Below are 18,871 nucleotides of genomic sequence, written 5' to 3' on the forward strand. Positions count from 1 at the left end.
TGACAGTCTGACATGACTATAAGGAAGCTGACTTTTAATTTGAAGCAAGACAAATACAGTAGGTATACATTGGATACACAAGGATTGTTCATTTGTAAATTGCTTGATCTGGTGATATTGCTGTTCTGTCTGCAAAGGGCTGTTTTGTTATGTGCAGTGGAGCAAAATACATCACATACAATCTGCTTCAGTGCCCATACATTAGAAGATGCTTGGGTTGTTAAAATTGCAATTTGAAAAGTAAATGTTTGTGCAAATAAATTGAAACTCTTCCATATTAAATGCTATCTTACAATTTTATGGCCATCTCAATCTCAATTGTTCATTGTGGCTAAATGAAGGCCTATTTATGCTCTGATCTTGAGCGGTAATTCATTCTAATCTAGGCTGTCATAGTGATGATGGTGACGTCTGTTGATGGATGATCTTTAGTCAGGCTGTCTTTAGCTAACGTAAACCTCTCAAGAGCTGTACATGTTAAAAGTGCTGGGTTAAAAATAACCTAATTAGTTATTCTGATAACCATGTGCTGTGAAAATCACACTGCTTGTCTCTCACAGTGTCTCAAATGACACTGGCTTTTCACAGAACTGAATAGAACCTTATTAATAATACAACCATTTACCAAGTCAATATACCCTTTGTAGAATGTGTCAGGTAGTATGTGTCAAGTACAGTACATTTGCCCTGGCATAGAATAATATTGAAAAGTTCCATGTCCATTATTCCCGAGGTCAAATAATTAATTCCACCCAGTGCCCTATTTATTACATTCCCATTCAAAATGTATTCTATATGATATCCCATCATTTATTTCAATGAATGTGTTTTTTTTTTTTTATTCCAGTTATGTAGCGGGAAAAGCTAGTAATGAATTGAAACCCTCCCCTTTGCCCCAGGATGAAATTATTTTTGGCAGGGACATGGGTATTTCTGGAGTGAGAAATTTCCGTTGAAGCGGTCCTTGTTACAGAATTCTCTACTATTAGTCAGCTTGTCTGCCTCTTTCTCCTCCTCCTCTGCAGTCTCGGAAATGATTTAAATCTCACATCTATCCCATAGTGCCGGGCCTAACACCACCGCGCTGCAGCGACAGATCTGAACTGGCTGCATTCCTCTGTAAGAAAATGCAGCTTTGGAATTTGGAGCTGTTGTGATGCAGAGGGTCATTAAAGCAAAGTCATGATTTCAGTGTTGTTGTCGTAGGCAATGTGCGTGGGGTTGATTCTCCTCCTGGGCAGGGATTATTTTAAGCAATCAGACAACTGGCTGAAGACTGATGGTGACCCAGAATGACACCTACAGATCAGGCAATCTTGATGGGAGAAAGAGAGACAGATACTGTTTGGAGGGCATGGATCTGTGGGGTCTTGGGTACGAGAGTACATAGCAAACCTAGAAATAAAACGGATCCAGCAATAATTAATTTGATATTGTTTTAATCATGAACGGAATTCCAACGTCTCAATGTAACATATAAATACATAAATTAGCCAGAAAAGCTGATAACCAAAAGGAAATAAAGAAATAGTGGAGCATTCCAGAAGAAGTTCTTGGGTCTTGTGATGGCCTGAGAGAAATCTGATCTATAGGGATCCTTTTACATGAGGTATGTGAGGTACGTGCACTTACATATAAGCTAGAAATAAAGAGAATCAAACACTGTCCACACATGGTGTTTCTTTGTACTGGTTACTTGGAGTACAGTATGTCCATATGTCTATCTAAACTCGTGAAAATGTATGGCCATATATTTATAGCCTCGTGCTGTAGGTCATGGCACTTGGGATGTATGCATCATACTGTAAAGAGGCAGTGAATTGATCACTGGCCATGCATAAGAGTTGACTCAGGGCAAAGTGGATGGAGTAGATTCGGTCTCATGTTGTACCTCCAACCACTGGGAAAAACAATTCTAACAGAATGCTTAGATGAAAACTCCCATGAGCACCAGGGGCAGTCATGTCCTCTGAGAGTGGCCAAGGGCTTTATTGTGCTACTGCTTCCCTGCCCTCAGTCGCTCCTGCTCTGTACTTGTCACACTCAGTTAGTTCAATGAAGTCATAAATATGCCTCTGTACATTTTTCATGAAGGAGGTGGGGGGCGAAAAATCTCCACTTTATAATGCTTCTAATATGGAGCTTTTCACACACATTATTTCCCCAGTCCAGCCTCTAAGGCGCCATCATGACGCTGTATGAGCATGATGGTTAATGTTCAGATTCCCCAAGGCTGAATATTACTGAAAATCATCATATACCAATGTCACGCTCAGCGAAGCTGTCAGAGACTAGGAAACCTACAGAACATGCAGATGAAGAATTCATGAGAAGATAGAACTCACAAAAGAAAAGTAAGCAGCCTACCTACGCAAACAAAGGTCTACCTGCTGGAGAAAAGTGATGAGTCACCTCATTAAGTTTCTCCTGTTCATTCCCATCACTAATTCAGCTGTGGAGTCTCCACTAAACATACTGCTAATTAAAGCTTTTAGTGGGTGTTCAACCTAACCTGGATTATGCAACTGAAGCATAGCGCTTCAAAGAATAATGCAAATATACATAAGCAATGTTAAAAACAATTTTATTAGCAGAAAATCCAACCATATGTGACCGACCGAATTGATTCAGTCTTAACTCAACATTTTAAATTGTGTTTTTTTACATTGGATAAAAGTAGAGACTCAGAGCTACAAAATGGTATATCATACACTGCATTTGAGGAACAATGGGTACGTAATTCTGCTTTGAAAGTTGATAAACTTGTAACCTCACTTTTGAAAAAAATGGCCTTTGAATGTTTTGGTACCTACTGGAGAGCTCTTCTCTGTCTACACCCATTCAGCACCAATCACACCCTCTTAAGCTTTAGCCCCACCCAAACTCTGACCATTTTACTCGCCCTAGCAAAGCTGGTTAGGCTGTTTTCATGTTATCCAGAGAGTTGGTGACTAATTGCGCTGCTGGCAACAATTGAATTCCGCTTTTCTAACGACGTTTACTGACACCGGCCATATTCAAATTAGCGTTTGTAAATTCATCAGTTATGCTGTGCTCTTGCACAGTCAGACGAGAGTGCTCTGAAATCGGAGTAGATGGCCAGATTGAATTTACGAACACACGCGAAATGGTTACTTAGTGGAGTCTTTTGTTAAGACATGTAGCTATTTAGCCAGCTAAATAATGAACCATAATCCCAACTCATGACGTTACTACCCTGCATGAATCTGCAGGTAGCTAAGCAACCAGGTTCAATGTTAACATTAGGCTGTAACTAGCCAAGCAAATGGCTCTGAGATACGAATAATAAGATCATGCACGTGACGTTAGCTAGCGAGCCAACCAGCTAACGTTAGCTAGCTAGTTAACAGTACACTTAGCTAGCAGTACACAATTTGATTTAAGTACAAATGGGTGTAAACATGGGCATATGCCAAAAATGGAATTCCAAATTTCAGTCATAGACCATTGACCTAAACAGTTACACATATTCAGTCATCACTGTTCTATTACTAAAATAATGCCATATTATTGGTTGATGCTGATGCATTATTTTAGTAATAGAACAGTGTAAACAAGCGCCCATGTTTACACCCATTTGTACTTAAATCAAATAGGTTTTTAACATGTAGACTATGACCCAGCATTACAAGGCTATAGAAAAATCAATCAAACAATTATTCCTCAGAAACAAACTATATTCAGATGGTTTATCATAGGAAACAATAGGAAATTGCTCACAGGAAACAATCTACCCAAAGGAATTTCAGACCCATTCTCCTTGTATATATTTCGTTGTGTAGTATTTTCCATAGGTGAGGCAGAAGAAAGAGACAGCTCTGGATGTGACTAAAAGCTCTTTATCTGTGTGCAATAATACATCTCTGATTCTGAATTAAGATAGTACGCGTTTGCATTAGGCAAAGAAACCCCGAGGGTAATGGACTTCCTCTGTTGCTCAGAGAAATGGACTTGTCTTCAGAGACCTTTCTGTCCATTATTAAACAACCCCACTATTGCCTAGCCAAGCTGTTTTCATTCCCACCGACCAAAGTGGAATTACCTGCTTTTGAAACTTAAATGCAGCAAATGCACTGCCTCAGTCAGTCACTCGCTAACCAATAACTGCTGTCAGGTATCTGGAGGCTAGATGTCATTAAGGAAAGACTAGGTTAAAAATGTCAAGAGTTGTTTGCATTTAATTCTGACACACCTGTGTTGTTCACAAACTAGGTACCCGCAGGGGAGAAGATGGGCCATCGATATTACTGTAAGCCAAGTTAATATATGCACTGTGTGCTCTGACAGCCCATATCAAGTGTTAGATGATGAATTACAATACGAGGGCCATATAAAATGGTGGGTTATAAATACAAACATGTGGTACTCAGTCGACGAAGAGAAAGGCTGCTTTCTTTACGATAACACAATCCTCCCTGCAATCTGACTGACAGCTAGTTACGCAGATGTGCCTATCAAAACAATGCTCTTCGTTATTGAACCACCTGGCATGCATCCAGTAATCAGGTCACACCGGAGTTTGGCTGCCTCTCTCTGGAGGAGATGGTGTTGCAGTGTTGTCCTAGAAGACGTGCAGTCCTTATCTTATCATTCACCCATCTGGACGGAAAACAAGCCATGATGGATAGAGCTAGATTAAATCCCCAATATCCATTAGACAGTTACTTTTGGGAGAAGGGGAGACGGAGACATGCTTTCCTCTCTTCATTAGTGATTGATGTTGATATGGAGGTAAAGCATTGTCTGTTGCTGATGCTGGTTTCTGTTACCACAACTGGACCCTTTTCAACCAAACATGGTGGACTGGGATTCTGGAATATAATGCTATGGTAGGGTATGTTACAGAGATGTTGGCGTTTCACCCCTGTGACTGTCAACCCCAGCTGAATGTAACCCCATCCAGAAATGTGAAATTCAAAATTGTTAACGTGTGGCTGATAGCAACAGATGAAATATAACACTGAATCTAAAGCACATTTTCAGGCCAGTCAGACTCTCTAGAGCTCTGCATTCAATCATGAACAGATGAACTTAAATTGATCAAGGAGTGCCAGGTCACATGGGAATGTTACTGTACATGTTCTGTGGAATTTCTAGAGATGGATTTAATGGATTTGAACAGATCTGATTCAGAAGGACGTGGAAGCAAATGGAATTATCAAAGCTGTTTACTAGCATTAGGCTGCTGTCTGGTGTAATTCATGTACAGTGTGTACAGCTGCACTGCAGAATTCTTAAGAAATAAAGTGAAGAGCATGACTGAAATACACAAAGGCAGAAAAAACGATTCTATCTATACATAAAGAAGGACTGACTGAATTACTGAAACTTTAGTCTCCAAGTCTGTGTATATGAAATATCTTAACGAGTCAGAGTGTTGATAATAACAGCCACACATTACAGAAAACAGCACACCTCAATGCACTCACAAGCAACACACATTCCTAATATTCGGACTGAAATGGTATAAAGGTAGATTTGTTTGTGGATGTGTGATAGGTGAGAATTGTCTGTTAATTGAATGATTAGAATATTCCGTTCTGAAACATATAATTGTATGGAATTGATTAGAATGTATAAAATCATAATCAATAAATGTGTAGTCCTAGTCAGAATTAGGGTAAAACCATGTCTTTATGGTATTTTAAACACAGACTGTCTGAGCTTGGTGCCGACCTGACTAGAGATTTGGGAGAGAATGGGGAGTAGGTCTCAAGGACAATGTCACTATCTCTGTCGGCTGGGAAGTGAGACAGACAGTGTATGCGTAGCAGGACATGTGTGTGCGTATGTTTGTGTGTATGTGTGTGCATGAGAAGTCAGTATAAAATGAATTGTTTTGTATTCTTGACTTTAGAACGTTCCGTGAATAAACCTTTTTGACTATTTTAGCTGGGCCTCCGTCTGTTTCATTCGACCAGGATCTTACAAATTCTGGTTTGCAGACGGAGTAATATAATTAAATTGGGTTATGAACCTGGAGAACAGAATTCTCTTATCAATGTGAACTCTGCCAGAAGCAGAAATCATTTTAAATGGCTGGCCTCTACATGACAACATGGAAGCATGGCCTTTAGCTCCCATTAAAGGTACAGGTCATGAAGCAAGAAAGATGTAAAATGGTAAACAATATTACTTTCAATGTCATAAACAGATAGAAAGGAGACTCAGAATTACTCACATCTCCTAAACTTAAAGAGTAAAAAAAAAAAAAACGTAGTTCAGCACAAGCATTTGTTACAGATATTTCCTACGGGCACATTCAGAATGCAGCGATGTTGCATCCTATACTCTGAGAACTGACAAGCTGCATGAGATGCACTCCTAACAGATTAGCCAACAAAATGCCTCAACTCTTCTTGGCATACACAGGCAGTAGCCTAGGTCTGGGCTGTTTCCAAACCTCCAGTACAGTACCGTTAACTCTTGACTTTTTTTTGCCAGACTTTTCCACTGGGGGCAATGAGGAAAAATATCAAGAGAATGTGTCTGTAAACAAATTATCTCTGGCTATGCCTATGTTTGATATCATACATCATTTGAATCCGCCGTATTTATGAGGCACACAGACCCTTTACATGTTCTGTTTGAGGTGTCCTTGTAATATCCCTGGAACCTTTGAGGAGCTCAAATGCAGTGATCTGTAGCTCTTTGAATGCTGACATATATATATATATATATATATATATATATATATATATATATATATGTGTGTGTGTGTACAGTATGCATAGATTAGCTACATTGGCATCCACATGTAAATGGTATTTATCACAACTTGTTTATTCCACAGCCGTATGGATATTGTAAGTAATTTATGTAGATGTTACTAACACATTAATATAAGAGATAGCTCAGCAAATGTAATTAATGACAGATTCTAGTCTGAAATACTGGTATACTGTCGCAGATACTGGTTAACTGATGGTGCCTTCATTATTTGAACACTTGACTACACAAATGGTCCTTCAATCCTTGCAGGCACTTTTTTAATTTTACAGAGGTCCATGGCTGGGTGCCATTAATGAATAATGAATTTCGTCATTTAATAGGAGCAAAGGCATGCAGGCTCACTGATATGAGCATTGTCCAGAACGATAGGGATTCATTGTGAGGTGACTGTGTCGAGAGAACCATAAATGTCTCCAATTAATGTACACTCTTTGATGGAAGACTCGGCAGTCTTGAAGCACGATACTTTGGGAATTTCATTTCAAAGTAGATAACTCATTTAGTCTCTCTTGGAGTATGTAGACATTCGAGATGGTTTTAATCATGCTTTTCAATCTTAAACTTCACGTCAGACAACTTTGAATAGATAACTGTTGAATAAATGGCTGAATCCCAAAACCAATATTTCATTAATATTGGATCCACAATCACCAGAGATATAAAATAAAGTCCATGCACACATTCATTACTTTTGGAGTGGATACACAGCTGGCCTCTCTTCTGTTTTGACAATTAGTCATTTGGAAGTGAATCTTACATTTTCTTTCATTGCTAACTTGGAGAGAGAGTGACAAAGACAGATGAAGGGAGGGGAGAGAGAGACAGACGGAGACAGACGGAAGGGAGGGGAGAGAGAAGCTGCGAGATAGTCTGTAAAGCATCTACAGATGGACTATCCAAACAAAGTAAAGAGATCAACATCTAAATGGAGACTGGAGTAGGCACAGTGCACACCAGCAAGTGTAACCTATTGTATACAGGAAAAGAGGGAAAGAAGAGCATTCATTTCACACAAGTACATTCCCAATCCATAAATCTTGAGAGTGAATTGAGATGTGATTGGAAAGGGAGCGGAAGCGTATGGGAACAGGGGTAGATGAGGAGAGACAGAAACGGATGTGTGGCACTGCTCCCCTGCTGCTTGAGCGGAGCTTGTCATGTAAATGCACACATTTGGGCTTATTTACCTCGATCCTGCAGGGCTGGCTCACAGGCACGTCTCACTGCTGGAGGCACACTACCGTTCGTTGTCTGGCAACCCTGGATCAAAGAGCGCTGCTGTGTGGCTTGCTCATTAGGGACCGGGGCACCGAGAGCCAAGCTGAAGAGCAGACCCTCTCCGACAAAACATCACCACATCTGTCCATTTGCCTCCTTTTCATCATGCACTGTTCTGTGCTGTTACTTTGTAAAACCAAAATGGGATTAGGCTAAATTCTTCCACCAGTATTAAGAAGGGTAATTGTCCAAAAGTAGTAGAGTCAGACATAAACTCAGCAAAAAAAGAAACGTCCCTTTTTCAGGACCCTGACTTTCAAAGATAAATTGTAAAAATCCAAATAACTTCATAGATCTTCATTGTAAAGGGTTTCAACACTGTTTCCCATGCTTGTTCAATGACCCATAAACAATTAATGAACATGCACCTGTGGAAGAGTCGTTAAGACACTAACAGCACACAGACGGTAGGCAATTAAGGTCACAGTTATGAAAACGTAGGACACTAAAGAGGCCTTTCTACTGACTCTGAAAAACACCAAAAGAAAGATGCCCAGGGTCCCTGCTCATCTGTGTGAACGTGCCTTAGGCATGCTGCAAGGAGGCATGAGGACTGCAGATGTGGCCAGGGCAGTAAACTGCAATGACCGTACTGTGAGACGACTAAGACAGCGCTACAGGGAGACAAGATGGACAGCTGATCGTCCTCGCAGTGGAAGACCATGTGTAACAACACCTGCACAGGATCGGTACATCCGAACATCACACCTGCAGGACAGGTGCAGAATGGCAACAACAACTGCCCGAGTTACACCAGGAATGCACAATCCCTCCATCAGTGCTCAGACTGTCCGCAATAGGCTGAGAGAGGCTGGACTGAGGGCTTGTAGGCCTGTTGTAAGGTAGGTCCACACCAGACATCACAGGCAACAACGTCACCTTTGGGCACAAACCCACCGTCGCTGGACCAGACAGGACTGGTAAAAAGTGCTCTTCTCTGACGAGTCATGGTTTTTGCCATTTATTGTCGAAGGAATGAGCATTACACCGAGGCGGTGTGTCACAGCATCATCAGACTGAGCTTGTTGTCTATGCAAGCAATCTCGACGCTGTGCGTTACAGGGAAGACATCTTCCTCCCTCATGTGGTACCCTTCCTGCAGGCTCATCCTGACATGACACTCCAGCATGACAATGCCACCAGCCATACTTCTCGTTCTGTGCGTGATTTCCTGCAAGACAGAAATGTCAGTGTTCTGCCATGGCCAGCGAAGAGCCCGGATCTCAATCCCATTGAGCACGTCTGGGACCTGTTGGATCGTGGGTGAGGGCTAGGGCCATTCCCCCCAGAAATGTCCGGGAACTTGCAGGTGCCTTGGTGGAAGAGTGGCGTAACATCTCACAGCAAGAACTGGCAAATTTGGTGCAGTCCATGAGGAGATGCACTGCAGTACTTAATGCAGCTGGTGGCCACACCAGATACTGACTGCTACTTTTGATTTTGACCCCCTCTTTGTTCAGGGACACATTTTTCCATTTCTGTTAGTCACACGTCTGTGGAACTTGTTCAGTTTATGTCTCAGTTGTTGAATCTTGTTATGTTCATACAGCTATTTACACATGTTAAGTTGGCTGAAAATAAACGCAGATGACAGTGAGAGGACGTTTATTTTTTGCTGAGTTTAGATGTATAAACATCTGGTACTACTGCAACAGATCACACTGTGAGTGAAAATGGTCCAATACAAAAACACAGCTCAACACTAAGTCCACCATTACAGATTGTGTCTCCAACCCTGGAGCTGGTTTTAGTACTCCATCATATAGTGCATTCGGAAAGTAATCAGACCCCTTTTCCACATTTTGTTACATTACAGCCTTATTTTTAAAAATCCCTCAATACACAATACCCCATACTGATGAAGCAAAAACAGGTTTTTAGAATAAGGCTGTATGTTACAAAATGTGGGAAAAGGATAGGTGTCTGAATACTTTCCAAATGCACTGTATCATGACATTGTACTGTATTTTCATCCTTAGCCTACCTGTAATGATTAAAGACAACCTTTTCTCTTCTCTAAATATTAATTCCGACTTACATATTCCCAGTAAGCAAACCTTTTACAGCTGGGAAAGAGAGCAGGAAGTGGGGATCAACGTAATTAGAGCCCAGTCTCCTCCTTATTAATTCAGTTAAAAATAACACGATTCCAGCTTATGTCCTTAGGCAGATTTTATGGAAATTCAAGATTTTCAGTTACCATTGGACCTCTATTGTAATGCAGATAGCGGTTGCATATTAATTGGCAGAATTGTTTAATAATTTCTTCTATGTTCTCTTGACATTCTATGAAATATTAGCCATCAGCTCTTGCATCAAGCATATAAAAACAGACTTGTGAGCTAACAGTTGCAAAAATGAAATATCTAAATCAACATGAATCAATAGGATGTGTGCCCGCGACATCTAAAAACTGTATTTGGTTCAAGGAATTGATATTACCATACAGGCGCCTACAGTGCACAGGTTGCTGTTTATTTTAAACATGAATACATAATAGAGAACTGCTTACAAAATGCACATAAAATCAAAACACAATCAAAATGGCGCCTACAGTGCACAGGTTGCTGTTTATTTTAAACATGAATACATAATAGAGAACTGCTTACAAAATGCACATAAAATCAAAACACAATCAAAATGGCAAGAAAAGAGAGCTAAATCTTTAAACAGTCAAGTAACTTCTTACATTTCTTCAACAAGTAATTTTCAAAATTACATAAAGTTGTCATATTGAAACCTTACCAATTGGTTAACTTCAGGTAATGACACTTGCCTGTCTGTAGGCTATGGTTTCTACCTCTATAAAACACAGACAGCTGTACAGTAAGGATTCTATACATTCCATGATGTTTATTTGATCTCTAACCCAATACATAGCAGCTTAATAAAATACAGTGCCTATAAAAAAATATATTTTGGCTAGTTTATAGTTTTTCTACTGTATATCTCCATAAATAATTCAGTACATAGATAAATAGATATTCTGTATGTGGATTACAAATCTTCATACAAAGCTTGATTTGATAATCCATGTGGTTATAAATGCAGAAATCATACGGTCTGGAGGGTGACCCTGACCTCAGGTTTAGACTGAGTGAAGGCTGCGTTGAGTTAGCCTGGTCAAACCAGAATGAACACTGCGCTCACCATTGTGTGTGCTCAACAGAGTTCACTTTGGTTTAGTCAGGCTAGCATTGAGTTGCGTACTTACTGGCAATTATCACGGTGGGAGCACCCATTGCCCCATAACCCCTGCCCCCATGCCCACTTACAGTGCCAGTCTCTAGTTCTGCTAGCATTCATTCTTGCTGCAGGTGGCCTGACGCTCAATCTGCCACGTGCCCTCCTCATACGTGCAGTAACAGATTGAACACTCATCAATCTTCACCTCACGTCCAGCTGGGATCACTTGTGTGTCTGCATAACAGTTTGGCCCTGGCAAAAGAGGAATTGAATAAACTGTTAAATTGGTCTCAGTCAATCTCATGATCTTGTATACAGTCAACTGTGAAAAAATGTTTAGTGGGATTGTGGTCGGAGTGGATGGAATAGCAAACACAGTAGGGCCATTCCACCCACGATCCCATAGAGCTGTTTTTCGTTTGGTTAAAGGGAAAACATGCCTTAATTCCTTGCCCTTTATTGGATTGTCTCTCTGATGAAAGATAATGTTACTGATGCACAAATGACCATTAACCAAACATATTTACTAATAGTTGAGGGATTATCCAAACAAAACCATTTCAACAGCATGAGTATATCAACCAAGATACCATACAACACACTGTACAACTTTGTAAAACACAGATATCCAATGGATACAGGAAAAGGAGGGCCGAACAGGCCCGAATTAACATTGAAGGAGCTGCAGTGGAGCAGGTTCATGGTCCAAACACACCAAGACAGTCGTGAAGAGGGCGCGACAACACCTTTTCCCCCTCAGGAGACTGAAAAGATTTGGCATGATCCCCAAATACACAAAATGTTCTACAGCTGCACCATCGAGAGCATCCTGACTGGTTGCATCACCGCCTGGCATGGCAACTGCTTGGCATCCAACCATAAGGCGCGAAAGGAGGGTAAAGCGTACAGCCCAGTATATCACTGGGGCCAAGCTTCCTTATCATCCAGGACCTACACTACAATTCTAAAGTTTGGAGTCACTTAGAAATGAATGTTTTTGAAAGAAAAGCTAATTTTTGTCCATTAAAATAACATCAAATTGATCCAAAATATAGTGTAGACATTGTTAATTTGTAAATTGTAAATGACTATCGTAGCTGGAAAAGGCGTAGAGGCCCATTATCAGCAACCATCACTCCTGTGTTCCAATGGCACGTTGTGTTTGCTAATCCCAGTTGATCAATTTAAAAGGCTAATTGATCATTAGAAAACCCTTTTGCAATTAGGTTAGCACAGCTGAAAACTGTTTTTCTGATTAAAGAAGCACAACAACTGTCCGTCTTTAGACTAGTTGAGTATCTGGAGCATCAGCATTTGTGGGTTCTATTACAGGCTCAAAATAGCCAGAAACAAAGTACTTTCTTCTGAAACTCGTCAGTCTATTCTTGTTCTGAGAAATGAAGGCTATTCTATGCGAGAAATTGCCAATAAGCTGAAGTTCTTGTACAACGCTATGTACTACTCCCTTCACAGAACAGCACAAACTGTCTCTAACCAGAATAGAAAGAGGAGTGGCAGGCCCCGGTGCACAACTGAGCAAGAGGACAAGTACATTAGTGCCTAGTTTGAGAAACAGATGCCTCACAAGTGTCAACTGGCAGCTTCATCAAATAGTACCAATAAAAAGAAAAGATTAAGATGGGCAAAAGAACAGACACTGGACAGAGGAACTCTGCCTAGAAGGCCAGCATCCCGGAGTCGCCTCTTCACTGTGCAATGCCTTGGCTTTGTGAAAATTGTAAGTGAACGTGTTTGAAGAGGAGAAGCCTTTGGAGCAGTGATGTTTCTATGGTATGAATAATTTATCTATCAAAAACAAGGACATTTCTAAGTGACCCCAAACTTTTGAACAGAAGTGTATATACTAGGAGGAAGGCCCAACATCTTTTCAAAGACTCCAGTCACCTAAGTCATAGACTGTTCTCTCTGCTACCACATGGCAAGAGATACCGTAGAGCCAAGTCTAGGTCCAAAAAGCTCCTTAACAGCTTCTTCCCCCAAGCAAAATAATGCTTAACAATTAAATCACATGGCACCCAGGACTACAGTGCCTTGCTAAAGTATTCACCCCCCTTGGCATTTTTCCTATTTTGTTGCATTACAAACACAAAAGAGTCCAAATTAGTGAGGTGAAATGATAAAAAGAACTTGTTTCAAAAAAATTACAATGTTAAAAGATGGAAAAGTGGCGTGTGCATATCTATTCACCCCCTTTGCTATGAAGCCCCTAAATAAGATCTGGTGCAACCAATTACCTTCAGAAGTCACATAATTAGCTAAATAAAGTCCACCTGTGTGCACTCTAAGTGTCACATGATCTGTTACATGATCTCAGTATATATATATATATATATATATATATATATATACACCTGTTCTGAAAGGCTCCAGAGTCTGCAACACCACTAAGCAAGGGGCACCACCAAGCAAGCGGCACTATGTAGACCAAGGAGCTCTCCAAACAGGTCAGGGACAAAGTTGTGGAGAAGTACAGATCAGGGTTGGGTTATAAAAACATATCCAAAACTTTGAACATCCCACGGAGCACCATTAAATCCATTATCAAAAAATTGAAAGAATATGGCACCACAACAAACCTGCCAAGAACAAACCTGCCCAACAAAACTCAACGACCAGGCAAAGAGGGCATTAATCAGAGAGACAACAAAGAAACCAAAGATAACCCTGAAGGAGCCGCAAAGCTCCACAGCGGAGATTAGAGTATCTGTCCATAGGACCACTGACACGTTCGTCGAAATGATGGGACCAAGGCGCAGCGTGAATAGAGTTCCACATATTTTTAATCAACTGAAACTCATCGAAAACAAACAACCAAACTAAACGTGAAGCTACTAGTGTGCACACAGGCACCTAACCGTAGACAAGATCCCACACCAGAGAGTGGAAAACAGGGCTGCCTAAATATGATCCCCAATCAGAGACAACGATAAACAGCTGTCTCTGATTGGGAACCATATCAGGCCAACATAGAAATACAAAAACCCCTAGACCTACAAAACCCTTGACATACAAAACCATAGACATACAACACTAGTACCCACCCTAGTCACACCCTGACCTAACCAAAATATATAGAAAACAGAGATATCTAAGGTCAGGGTGTGACAACCACTTTAAGCCATACACTCCACAGAGCTGGGCTTTACGTAAGAGTGGCCAGAAAAAAAATAAGCAAACATGTTTGGTGTTTGCCAAAAGGCATGTGGGAGACTCTGGTCAGATGAGACTAAAATTGAGCTTATTGGCCATCAACGAAAACGCTATGTCTAGTGCAAACCCAACACCTCTCATCACCCCGAGAACAGCATCCATTTTCCATCGGCAGGGACTGGGAAACTGGTCAGAATTGAAGGAATGATGGATGGCGCTAAATACAGGGAAATTCTTGAGTGAAACATGTTTTAGTCTTCCAGAGATTTGAGACTGGTACGGAGGTTCACCTTCCAGCAGGACAATGACCTTAATTAAGCAACACTTGAGTGGATTAAGGGGAAACATTAAAATGTCTTAGAATGGCCTAGTCAAAGCCCAGACCTCAATCCAATTGAGAATATGTGGTATGACTTAAAGATTGCGGAACCCATCCAGCTTGAAGGAGCTGGAGCAGTTTTGCCTTGCAAAAATCCCAGTGGCTAGATGTGCCAAGCTCATAGAGACATACTCCAAGAGACTTGCAGCTGTAATTGCTGCAAAAGGTGGCTCTACAAAGTGTTGACTTTGGGGGGGTGAATAGTTATGCATACTCAAGTTCTGTTTTCTTGTCTTATTTCTTGTTTGTTTCACAATACAAATATGTTGCATCTTCAAAGCGGTAGGCATGTTGGGTAAATCAAATGATACAAACCCGCCAAAAACTATTTTAATTCCATGTTGTAAGGCAACAAAATAGGAAAAATGCCAAGGGGGGTGAATACTTTCGCAAACCACTGTATTTACATTGACCCCCCTGTGTATAGCCTCGTTATTGCTATTTTATTGTGTTACTTTTCATTTTATTTTTTACTTTAGTTGATTTCGTAAATATTTCTTTAACTATATTTCTTGAACTGCATTGTTGGTTAAGGGCTTGTAAGTAAGCATTTCATGGTAAGGTTGTTTTCGGCCCATGTGACAAATAAAACATTGATTTGATAAATGATGCAGTTGCAATGAAAAGTACAATCTCTCTTCATCAATCTTCAGTTACACATAACCTACATTATAACCTACTTAGCTCTGGTTCCCAATGTGAAACATTAGCCATTGTCTCGAAAAAACCCCATCTGTCTTCCCCAACTGGCAAAAAAGATATTCACATAAATCACCCCTTCAACCAGCATGGACCCAAATACCCACTCCTGGAGCTGCAGCCACAACATGCCATACAGCTGCAGGGAATGGTTTCTCCTTTAACATGGGCTTGAGCTACACTATTCTAGTATTAAGATGCCGCTGCCACTGATAAATGGCAAGTCTTTCAGCTGAAGCAAAGGAATCTTCACTGGACAGAAATACTAAGGAAAAGCATGCTGGTGCATCAATCAATAATGAACAGTTTGTTGAGGCTGTAAGAATGTGAGCACTCACACATTTATAACTCTTCAAATGGAAACTGAAGAAACACTCCCTGAATAACAACTCACCACATGTCCCTGTCTGCTGTCGCAATTGATTCATTAATAATAATAAGCAAAATATTGCCTCAAGGATAGTCCGTCACAATTATTGAGACACACTTCTGAATGAACAAACTGGCATATAATCATATGTTTGACACTATAAAGAGGTAGACTGCACCCCAATACAAATCAGACGAAATGTTATTATGCAGCCAAGACTTAAGCGACAGCCGGTCATCAATTTGTGCACAGAATGATTAGCATGACACTCATTGCTATTAATTTATGCACCCATTCTGTGCTTCGCTGTGCTTACTCATTGCTGTCACCCTTTCTTTTTGCTTAGCACTTGAACACCCACCTTTTAGTCACAGTGGCTTCATTAACACGTCTCTCTTCTCTGACAGTAGATCCGAACACATTAAAAAGGGACTCAAAAGAGCATTATCCACCATTAATAACCTCCAGCATCAGAATGTATCAGAAAACACAAATGGATTGGTGTAATATGTGCTTGTGTAATATGCAGGTACTGAAAACTTGTCCCAATATGTCACTAAGCAGGTGGACTGAGTGTGAAAGGAACAGCCATTACCAGATGAGAGAAATCAGGGACACCTTAATGCTCCACTTTTCTGGCTCTGCGAGCTGAGGTAAGGGAAATAGCAGAATAGACAAAAATCACTTCCCCGTAATGCAGTTCCTTAGTACATATGCATTATGAATGCAGCAAAATGCCTTGGCTTTGTGAAAATGGTAAGTGAAAGTGTTTGAAGGGGAGAAGCCTTTGGAGCAGTGATTTTTCTATGGTATGAATCATTTACTTCCCAACATGTTGCAATAGAATGAGTGTGTAGTCTTGAATATGTGCTGTCACATGTTAAAAGTCCTCTTTTTATTCTAGTCTAGTAAAAGGCATAAGCTGACGCACACCCAAAAATGTTTGTTTTGTAGAGGTGCTGACTAACGGAGAGTAAACTATGAGAATAATTAGAGTGTGTGACTTTGTTTCTTTCTTTTTATCTTATTATTCCGGAACGATGCTGTAAGACAGCAGAAGGTTTTATCTTGTGAAGCGACAGGGTATATTAGGTTTTAGTGTTTTCCATTCTTGTTTATCTCACAAGCTGTCACTAGCTAGGTTTCCATCCAATTGGCTACAGATTTGAATGTGAATATTCTAAAATCCGTATGGAAACACTGGTGGAAAAAGTACTCAATTGTCATACATGAGTAAAAGTAAAGATACCTTAATAGAAAATGACTCAAGTAAGTCACACGGTAAAATTCTACTTGAGTAAAAGTCCAAGTATTTGGTTTAAAATATACTTAAGTAATCAAAAGGAAATGTAATTGCTAAAATATACTTAAGTATCAAAAGTAAAATTATAAATCATTTCAAATTCCTTACATTAAGGAAACCAGACGGCACCACTTTTTCGTTTTTTTTAATTATTTACGGATAGCCACGGGGACACTCCAACATTCAAACATAATTTACAAAAAAAGCATGTGTGTTTAGTGAGTCCGCCAGATCGGATGCAGTAGTGATGACCAGGCATGTTCTCTTGATAAGTGCGTGAATTGGACAATTTTCTTGTCCTACTAAGCATTCAAAATGTAACAAGTACTTTTGGGTGTCAAGGAAAACGTATGGAGTAAAAAGTACAATATTTTCTTAAGGAATGTATTGAAGTAAAAGTAAAATTGGTCAAAAACATAAATAGTAAAGTAAAGTCGATGCCCCAAAAAAACTTTTAAGTAGTACTTTAAAGTGTTTTTACTGAGGTTCTTTACACCAGTGCATAAAAACAATATGCCTATTTTCCCACCCGAGATGTGTTTCCATCAAATTGACTGTGTGTAATGAAATAGTGCACATACCAACAAAAAAAAGATTAAATTCCTATGTACCAAAAAAAAAAGTTTAATGGGTTTTGAACTTTACTAGTGGTTTTGTCATGAAACACAAAACCATCAATGCTGAGCGATTACTAGTGCTAAGCGATTAGTGTTGGTTTGGGTTCTGATCTATTATTAAAAAATGATCACGGTTTTCAGTTTCTAAATGAAATGCAATGTATTATGTGGGTTGAATGTTGTAACCAGACAGAATAAAGAAATGTATAAAAGTCTCATGATGGTAGACTGCCCATTACTGCTTTTCACTTAACCATAATTTGTTCACATTACTTTCCTTTAATAAAATATTTCAATTGTTGCATATGCTGTCTGACAAAATCACTATTTTAGTAGTTCTTCAAAGTAAATAAGGCATACTTTTATGACTGCTGAATACCAACTGTCAATCACTTACATCATGCATTTTCAGGTAGAGATACCCCGTGAAGCAACTGTTCTCTATCCTTCTTGATAATGCATTCCTCTGTCACTTCTCTCTGTGTCTTCCCGACTAACCAGCAGGCATAAAATAAACAACCACAGACCGAACAAGTAGGCACGGAATGATTATGTACATGTACTTTCATCACATAGGAAGGTTGGATGGAAATCTGGTTACTAGCTAGGTTGCCATCCATGTGGCGACAGATGTACATGCGAATATTCAAAAAATCTGCATAAAAACACTATGCACATTTTCCCACAAGAGGGGTGTTTCCATCAAACTGACTTGTTGGGGATAAAAGGCTGTGCAAATAAAAATGACTCTACTGATGGTTTTGTCTGTAACAATGTTGCGTTATAAAGTGATTGTGCTCATTCTGATCTTTGGCAAGCGCACTCTAAATCAAAAGTGCTTGAAATTAACATTAAAATATTTCCAGCGTAATAGGTCTTGCAAGTGAACTGATTTGTGCACACTGTAGACTTGCCCTAATAAAGTCTGTTTACACGGATAAAAAGTCTTCTTTTTTTTTTAGATACTTTAGGATGATTTGGACAAAAATTTAAAAAGAAGGACCTTATATTAAAACCTCATCATAGTGGGAATATTAACAGTGAGATGTGCAATGCCATTCTGTTTCAACATTTGATTTATTTAGTGCTGAGAGAGTTGGCGCGGGAGGGGAAGG

General features: G+C 39.9%; 1 protein-coding gene across 1 annotated transcript in view; it reads right to left on the bottom strand.

The window, feature by feature from the left end:
* Positions 1 to 10,575: 10,575 nt before the first annotated feature.
* The window catches only part of LOC109899065 (brorin), a 52,273-nt gene continuing 43,977 nt past the window's right edge, over positions 10,576 to 18,871 (bottom strand). The window contains exon 4 of the mRNA XM_020494114.2: positions 10,576 to 11,469. Within this exon, the coding sequence (XP_020349703.1) occupies positions 11,327 to 11,469 (143 nt within the window). The 3' untranslated portion in view covers positions 10,576 to 11,326. The remainder of the gene's footprint in view (positions 11,470 to 18,871) is intronic.

The sequence above is a fragment of the Oncorhynchus kisutch genome, linkage group LG11 (genome assembly GCF_002021735.2).
Source record: "Oncorhynchus kisutch isolate 150728-3 linkage group LG11, Okis_V2, whole genome shotgun sequence".
Lineage (NCBI taxonomy): Eukaryota > Metazoa > Chordata > Actinopteri > Salmoniformes > Salmonidae > Oncorhynchus > Oncorhynchus kisutch.